Here is an 8,769-nt window from a genome sequence, read left to right on the forward strand (position 1 = left end):
ACGGTACATACAGTATTGCACTGTTAACTTAGTCATCCATGACACAATGAAGACACAATGAACTTCAACCTAATATCCTTCCTTTTTATTTGGTATTTTTCAAATTATCTCTCAATGTTTCTACATTTGGATAGAATGTCCTTGTTCTAAGAAGACGGCTTAGTTGCTTCAGTGCCTTCTCTATAATTAAAATATCAGTCTCATGTAAACATGAGAATTGCATTTGAGGATGAGTGATTGACAGCTGCATATGCATGTTGTCCCTTTCACCTTAAGCCTCACCTTTCACATATGGCATTTGTAGTGTGGATTTGGGTTGTAAGATTGGGCTGGTCAAGGTTGGTCATAGTGGTGTGTGTGATACTAGTGAGACTTCCTACTACACTGGGATATGGTTGAGTTGAGGCATTAAGACAATTTGTTGGGCCTGTTGTAGCTGCAGTGAGAGGGCGAAGGGGGGAGGAGGGCAGTGCAGGGTGTGGTGGAGAAGGGAGGGGAAAGGACAAGGGTCAGTGGTTTGGTATTTATTATTGAATCTGTCGGGTGGCCCCGTACGACATGCCAGTTTGGCTGGCCCCTTTGTTAGAGCCCATCTGCAGGCCAATCACACCCTTCCCCGCCTTCAGCTGGTCGTCTGTGAACTCCCTCCGGTTCTCCTGGGCTTTCCTGCAAGGGCACATGGACGATGAACTCAAAAACACACACTGGCACAGCACAATACACACTCCAGCTTTAAAACAGCCACAGCACTGGCTGAATACACGAGCAATGCAACATCAGCATTCTTCTAACTCACTTGAAGAACCAGTTGGGGTCGCCGTGGTAGTTGCCGTCATCCTTGGTGACAGCCACACTGCCAAGGGACATCAGTGTCCTCTGGACTGCAGCTAAATCCTTCCCTGTCACCACAAAATCACAGCAGGGTTTAAAAGTCGCCACACCATAGCGACAGTACACTACACCGTTGTATGTGCCCACCACTACATCTGCTGTTATCTGTGGCATATTTACTGCCCTGTGTTGTCATTGTGATTGTTTGATGATATGCCAGATAGACATGCTTTGCGAACCTTCCCAGAGGTCCACGGTCTGGAACATGTCGGTCTTGATGACACCGAAGCTCTCGGCAGCAGTTAGGAACTGTGAGATCTGCTCCATCTGTTTGAAGGCCATGCTTGAGCTGGCTATCTTCTTGATGGGCTTGTTGTCCTTATGCAGGCTGTTAATGAGCTCACTCAGGACCTGGGGAATAGGAACATAAAGACAAGAGTAATATACCGTCATATACTCTTGTGTGGTCCCCCAAGGTTTGATACTTGGCCCATAGTTGTTTTAAATTGTATATGATCATCTGATTTCCAAAGTGTTTGTTTCTCCGTTCTCTACACAAATCTTTAGATCGAATAAAGATGGTCCAAATAAATGGCTCATATGAATTCTGAATGCTGTTAAGTTAAAATGTATGTTTCAGTCTGAAAGGGGTCTTAAGAATTAGGTTGGTACTCACACATCCGTCCTTGAGCCAGTCCTGGAAGCCCAGTTTGCCAGCCTCAGGCTTCCCAACTCCAGATCCACACTGGGCCACAATCCACTGCACCAAAAGCTCCTCCACCTCAGCGTCGTACTTCTTGTCAATCTTGTCCTGCACCACACGGCTCATGCCATAAGATGGACCTTTGTTGGCCATGCCTACCTGAGGTCCCTTTCCCACCGAAAGGGAGAGAAGGATTGAGGGAAAGATGGAGTGGAGTAGAACAGATATTAAATAGAGGAAATATGGATATTTGAGGAAAGGAAGTTGTTATATGATAGGATTCCCCAACTGGTGTTTTCTGACATTTTTTTGGGTTAATTCTTCTGCGTTTTCTGACCATTTTTTGTTATTAGTTTATTGTTGGACATAAGACAAAAAAAAGTTATTTTAATTTTGTTCCTGATTATTCCCACGAATAGAGAGATATATGAAGTATGTAATTTAATACAAATGTAAAGCAAGCTTTAAAATGATTGTTTTAGTAAAATCATATCCGTTTGGGCTTCTTGCGGTCAATTTGAGGTTTACAGATTATTTGTACTTATGTTCCGGCCCCCTGATCATCCATTCAAGAAAATAAATCGTCCTGCGCCTGAATCTAGTGATGATCCATGTTCTATAATATCTGACAACATCTTGATCTGATATTAGACCTGAAAGTATTATGTGGTTAAGATTACATTGTGACATTGACTATTTAAAATGTATGTTGTATGACAGTTTCTATATAAGTAGTGCCTGAGGTGAGCATGTACACCTCCATTTGCATGTCACTTGTGCTATAATCTGCTATCATGACTAATACAAAGGGACTCATTTTTCCATTGGCCCTTGACTGAAACGAAGATTACCTTAGTTGCAAGTCAAGCCATTTCCAACAGCTCTGTGGATATATATGCAGATTCGCATGCGGACACATTAAGACATTGGACAAATGGCACATTCACTCACAAATACGCCTGTGAACACTTACACACATGTAGATGTCATGCATTTATAAAGGCGTGTATTTGAGCCGCTCCCTCCCAAAGATGATTGTCTCCGAATGCACACCAGTTCAGCCATCTGCATTAATTACAGAACTAAATATCAGGAGCCAAAGTGCTGTACAATGGGAGCCCTAGAATCAGCAGAATCACTCTCTTTTTGTGTCTCTCTGCCTCTCTCAAACACACTAGGCGCCACCAACACCATTGTTTGCAAAACTGTTGCTTTTGGGCCAAGCGCAAAGCCCATATCAATGCACACTTATCACCTTGTTTGCCATCTTGATGTCAGGGTACCACGACTTGTTGTGCCTGGGGGTTGGAGGTCAAATGTTAAATGTTACCACCTGGAGTTTATCTTCATCCTGATTGGAGCTCATGCTCGGTCCTTCCCCAGACTGCTGTTGGATGGGCTAGCCAATGGCAATAGTAGGATCTGGCCACTTCATGTGTCTCAAGGAGCCAGTTGCCTTATCTACACAAAATAGTTCCAAAGGGGTTATTCGGCTGTTCCCATAGGAGAACCCTTTTTGGTTCCATGTAGAACTCTGTGGAAAGCGGTCTACATTGAACCCAAAAGGGTTCTCCTATACAGTAGATACAGCCAAAGAACCCCTTTAGATTCTAGATAGCAGCTTTTTTTCTAACTGTGTATTTGCATAGTTTTAGTTGGACCCAACTACTCACACTCCACCACAAGGTCAGCATGGACCCTTCCATACCTAGTATTTGAATGATGACCTGTAGCAAGCTCAAAAATCCTTACTAGCAGCAACACAAGCAACAAATGGAAGACAATATTTATTATTCAATCTTCATGCTTATTCTTTCTTGTGTTTCTACAAAAAGATTCATTTGAAACTCAGCTCCCATTTTTTTCTCTCCAAGAGTTCCTGAATCGTTATGTGCCTACACTTCCTCATTCCCATATTGACTCATCAGTTTAAGTCAGGCAACACTTAAGAGAAAATGTATTGATCAGCTGCCATTAACCTAGTTTTCTGAGCCAGCAGTCATTTGTTGAACATTGGCATTAAGAGCATGTATCTGTGTCACCACATTGTGTTGGATTGGCAGCCATCAACACACAGCCCTGGACTGTCTGGCACTGGGCCCAGTCAAACATTAGTGCTGCTCCATCATGCAAAGAAGTAGACCAAGGCACAGTCCTTCTAGACACTATCTGCCAACAATTCAGTCACACAAATATGAAGCCTTCAGAATACAGAAACATGACAGGAGGTTCTTTAGTGTTTCAAGCTGCTCAGTTGTTTCATGGAACCTTATTGACAGACTGCTGTAGCTCACAGGTGATGAGATGAACTCTGGACCATAAAGACAAGAAACGTGCCTAATATGCCCCATATCCTCCTCAGTCAGACCACAATAAGCTCCCAACCTCACCCTAGCACACACTCAGTCAAACCCTTGCACAGTGCATAATTATAGAAACATTACAGAGGAATGTGAGGAATGTCAGGCTGCTAGCCATGTCATTACTTTTTCACTCCAGTTGGTCTAGACCTATGCTTCATAAACAAGCATTTTGACCAACAGAAATTAGACTGATGTTCCTTGAATGTGGAAAGCCCCTTTCTTCTCTGTGCTACTGGCAGTACAGGTCACAGCCCCCCACAGAGGTGAAATGGATGGCCTGAGGTCAGTTCACATGGGACGGGACCCTGGTTCCATTATGGTGTTTATGTGTGCTTAGGGACCTACTCTACTGTTAGGTTTGGCATCAAGCTCTGTCTCTGACATCTCCAGTCCAGAACAGTATGTCAGGCTGATCTGTTGGTTGATGTATGTATGTATGTATGTATGTATGTTAATTACATAGCTATGTTTCTATTTTGACCTGATCATAGTGAGTTCTACATTTGGTAAGACATGTAGACTATGTGTTTGGAGTATTGTCATTCAGTCTCTGAACTACATGTTGCTTCTCAACTACTGGTACTACAGTATGAAACAGTGTCCCCTTATCCTAATGAAAATGATCCTAATGACATCACCATCCATCTCTCCTTTCATGTCTGTTTTTACTTCTGTGTTTTTGTCTCGCCATGGTAACACAGCTGGCTGTCTCGCCATAAAGCAGTTTGAAAGCTGTGGTCTGTGAACTGTGGCTAAAACCATGACGTACTGCCAGCCACTGAAACGGAGCTCGAGATAAGACTATCTCCTGCTGCTGGTCAGCTATCCTCTGGGACTTTACTCCTGCTAGGCATACTGTACTGTAGATAACTCCACAGCTACTGAAGCTGCTGCTGTAGTTCTCCAGTGTTATCTCGCTGCCTCTCAAACACACACTTCCGCTCACCCACAGAAAACATTAGGCTGAGAAACGGTATTGATTAATCCCATACGATCAATGAAAGCCGCTGTGTTACTTGTTTGCATCTTTGTCTGTGTGCGCGCGTTTTTCTTCTTTGGAAAGTGCGTCTGCCGTGGACTTGTGTTGGCTATTGAATTCCTAGCCAAAGCTAACGTATGGCACTCAGTCATTTGCAAGTGAAAACTGAGCTATGTAAGTGTGTCTCTTACAAGAGGAGCTGCTGTGCTGCCTATTCCAGATCTCTTTCTATGACCAAACTGGTCAAACGTTCTCTGTTGCCTTGACATCTTTGTGACTGATTTGGATGGTTATTCTACAGTAGAAACACGCTAGCTCATATCAGAACTACATATCCCGTCCGTTTAGCACCTGGTATCTCATTGAGCAAGACACCATCCCACATAGATCAGTAGTGTTTGTGCTGTCTATTCACACCCAGTCACACACAGGATGGAGTATGAGGCACACAGACAAACAGTATGGATGATTAGTGAAACAATGAAAACATGGTTAGAGAAACACAGTGCTCTGATAAGGTTACTTTTCTCAAAGACTTAACCGATGACATAGCTGACAGACAGCCATATGCCTCTTCTAGCTCTGTACACTCAGGATACCATCACAGGACTGACAGACAGACAGACAACCCTCTCAGCAAGGTGTTCTTCTGACTGGAACCCAAAAGCAGCAACAGTAAAGAGATATACTCACTGTGTTAAAGTATGAAGTGAAGAGTCTTTCTTCTGTACAAGCGCTGGGTCAGGAGGTGTGTGTGTCCGTGTGTGTGACTGAGTGTTTGTATACTTCTAGCTCCAGCAAAGTCCTCCCTCTGAAAAGTGCTGGCTTAAAAAGGACCAGGCAAGCTGAAATGACTTCACTTCTCGTAAGCCTTGTTTACACCTTGTGCTAACATGTGAGTTTCATGAGCTCATCAATATGATCCAACCACTATCTGATCAAGGTTTGTCACGTCTACACATTGTATTAAAATGTGTCTCCTATCCGTCCACTGTGTCCGCATTGTGACTATATTAGTTGGTGGCTCCCTGTATGCAAATTATTTGACAGAAATTATTTCAAAATATTATGATTTTATTTATTTTAAGACCATTACGGAAGCCATGAGTCAATGGTGCTACCTGTCAATGACGGTATAATGATGAGTTAAATGCTTTGACCACTCAGATCTGTTTCCACTTGACTGATATCCAGACATGGTGCATGTCTGACTACCTCCTAAAGTGGTCAGGAAGATCTGATCACTATCAGATCACAATGTGCCTTTTAATCTACACCTATCAAAACATTTGGGCACAATCGGAATGTGGACAAGAGCAGGACTCAGGGCACATGTTAGCACCATGTATAAACATGGATTTAGCTAAGAATGAGAGAGGGAGAGAGTAAATAGGAAACCACAGCCTTAAAAGGGCATGGGCTTTCTGTCTACTCTCCTTCCATCCCTCCCTCCTTTTGTCTATTGCTTTCCCTCTTTCCTCCCCTGTCTTTCTAGACTTTTCTCTTTTTTTTCTTGTCTGTTAAAAAAGTGCATCCTTATTTGGGAAGGCCTGTTCAGTGCGAGGGGAGCTCTGCCAGGAGGCTCTGGTTTGGTCAGCAGGAATACTCCAAATACTTCACCACACCACTCCATCAGCAGAGAGAGAGAGAGAGAGGCGCTGCCTGGGAAGAGAGAAAAAGAGAGGATGGAAAGGGAGGCTTGAGCTAGAGTAGGAGGAGGAGGTGATGAATAGAGGTGGTCGTTAAGGGCCCATCAGGATATCAGGCCCATGGATAGTGGCACAGATTGTTTCAACAGACCACATCTGTTCTTTCCCCCCTTCATATTTCCGAAAGTCTGTTATTGATATTTGATGAGGGGGGGGTGACCACAGAGATGGGAGGGCCGTGTGAGAGGAGGAGGAGTAGTAAAGGGAGGAGGAGGAGAGGGAATCTGAGGTTGAGAGAGATAAATGAGTGAAGACGAGTCATCTCACCATCAGAGCACAGCAGACCTTTTATGTCCAGGATGCTCCTCAACTGGCCTGCTGAGTTGTGTTTGGGCAAACGTGTGTGTGTGTGGTGAGAAAAATGGGGGTGGGGAAAAGAGGATCTGTGGATGTCATAGTTAGTAACACATTCCCTTCTTATTACCAACACTCCTTCTCTTGCCAGACCCCAGTAGTGTAAACTCACTTTGCCTCACACCCAATGCCAACCGTTGTTTCCTACATTAAGTCAGTTGTTGTCGCTTCTGTCCCACTGTGTCTCCTCCCATCACACCAAGGTATCACAAGCCCCTTTTAAACCTGGTGCTAACATGTACCCTTTGTCCTTATCTTGTCTACATTCTGAATGTGCACACATTCTTTGGAGAGGTGTAGAAGATTAAACGATACCTTGTGATCTGATTGTGATCGGATCTTCCTGACCACTTCTGGAAGTAGTCAGGCACGCATTGTGTCTGGAATCTGGAAATCAATCAAGTGGAATATTTCCAGAAAGATCACCAGTCTCAGTAACCAGACTTAGTAAAACACAAAGGCCTTCAGGTATGCAAGTAAGCTTTGGACAAATTTACATTTTCAAATGTATTTATTTAGAAACGCTCTTTTTACATCAGCAGTTGTCACAAGGTGCTTATACAGAAACAAAGCCTAACCCCCAAAGAGCAAGCAGTGCAGGTGTAGAAGAACGGTGGCTAGGAACCTAGGAAGAAACCTAGAGGAACCAGGCTCCGAGGGGTGGCCAGTCCTCTTCTGGCTGTGCAGGGTAGAGATTCTAAGATTGCATGGCCATTAAGGCCAGATAGTTCTTCAAGATGTTCAAGACAGAGAGACAGATGGGAGAATTACAGGAAGCATGTAAGTTCACATAGGACACCAGATAAGACAGGAGAATTACACCAGATAGGACAGACTGACTGTAGCCCCCCGGCACATACACAATTGCAGCATAGATACTAGGGGGGGGGGGGGGGGGTCAGAGGACACTGTGGCCCCGTTCTACAATACCCCTGGGCATTACAATACCCCTGGCCAGGGCAAACCTGGCAGGATAGATATAACCCCACCCACTTTGCCAAAATCAGAATGCCAGAATGGCCCTTATGGCAGTAGCCTACCGTTTGCATCACGAGGCAGTTTTAATGTACAACCCCTGGACAGGATGTTAGTCTGTCGCAGGGCCTTACCCCAAATCCATCTATTTATTGCTGATTGCCAAGCAGGTCCCATTTTTAGAGTCTGGTATGACTCGACCAGGGATCAAACCCCCAATCTTCCTGGGCGGTAACTAACCACAAGTCCAATGATAGTTACATATAAATACTTGGTTATTGCATAGTGAAAAGTACTGTAAAATCTCAAAATGTGTGAGACGCATTACCTCTCCACTCTCTTGCACTCTCTCTAGGTGAAGCAGTGCCGCAACGCGTTATATTTTAGCGCGAATGCTGCAGCAGAAACTAAACTCCTTCGTCCCTGTGCGCCCACGTCAAACCGCTGACTAGTTTTGCTTGACTAAAAGACACGCAGCCTTTCTATGCAACCAGAGTGTTCTTACGGTCATCATGGCCTTCTGAATGGTGAATTTACAGGGGGTGCCTTAGCATATGATACTGTCCACTATGGATCTATTGCCATTCAATCGTCATCAATACATTTATTGAAACAAGACGAACCTGTAACAGTATGCATATTATCATGTCAAAGCAGCACCCTCTCATTCCCTTTAAATCCCAGTCCCCTGGAATGATCGCCATGCCTCTGTTAAAACCCTCACGCTCTTAGACTTTAATCTGATGGGTGTATGAGCGTGTGCATGTGTGTGGATGTTCGGCATTTGTGTATGCATACGTGTGCGTAGGGTCATACGTCAGAGTGAGTTTATAAGAGTGGAGGAGTTTGCTTACA

General features: G+C 44.2%; 1 protein-coding gene across 3 annotated transcripts; it reads right to left on the minus strand.

Moving 5' to 3' along the window:
- Nucleotides 1-63: 63 nt before the first annotated feature.
- LOC109905528 (transgelin) lies at nucleotides 64-5,722 on the minus strand. Of its 3 annotated transcripts, XM_020502945.2 has the most exons (6): nucleotides 5,570-5,699; nucleotides 2,790-2,832; nucleotides 1,508-1,702; nucleotides 1,071-1,242; nucleotides 797-899; nucleotides 64-666 (listed from the first exon to the last, which is right to left on the minus strand). In XM_020502945.2, exons 2-6 carry the CDS (start codon nucleotides 2,799-2,801, stop codon nucleotides 528-530), a joined length of 621 nt encoding a protein of 206 aa, XP_020358534.1. In that variant the 5' UTR covers nucleotides 2,802-2,832; nucleotides 5,570-5,699; the 3' UTR covers nucleotides 64-527. The 3 variants fall into 3 exon arrangements, with proteins under 3 accessions (XP_020358534.1, XP_020358535.1, XP_020358536.1); XM_020502946.2 differs by lacking the exon at nucleotides 2,790-2,832 and having other exon boundaries at nucleotides 5,570-5,722; XM_020502947.2 differs by lacking the exon at nucleotides 2,790-2,832 and having other exon boundaries at nucleotides 1,508-1,711; nucleotides 5,570-5,697.
- Nucleotides 5,723-8,769: the final 3,047 nt, after the last annotated feature.

The sequence above is a fragment of the Oncorhynchus kisutch genome, linkage group LG15 (genome assembly GCF_002021735.2).
Source record: "Oncorhynchus kisutch isolate 150728-3 linkage group LG15, Okis_V2, whole genome shotgun sequence".
In the NCBI taxonomy this organism is placed as follows: Eukaryota; Metazoa; Chordata; class Actinopteri; order Salmoniformes; family Salmonidae; genus Oncorhynchus; species Oncorhynchus kisutch.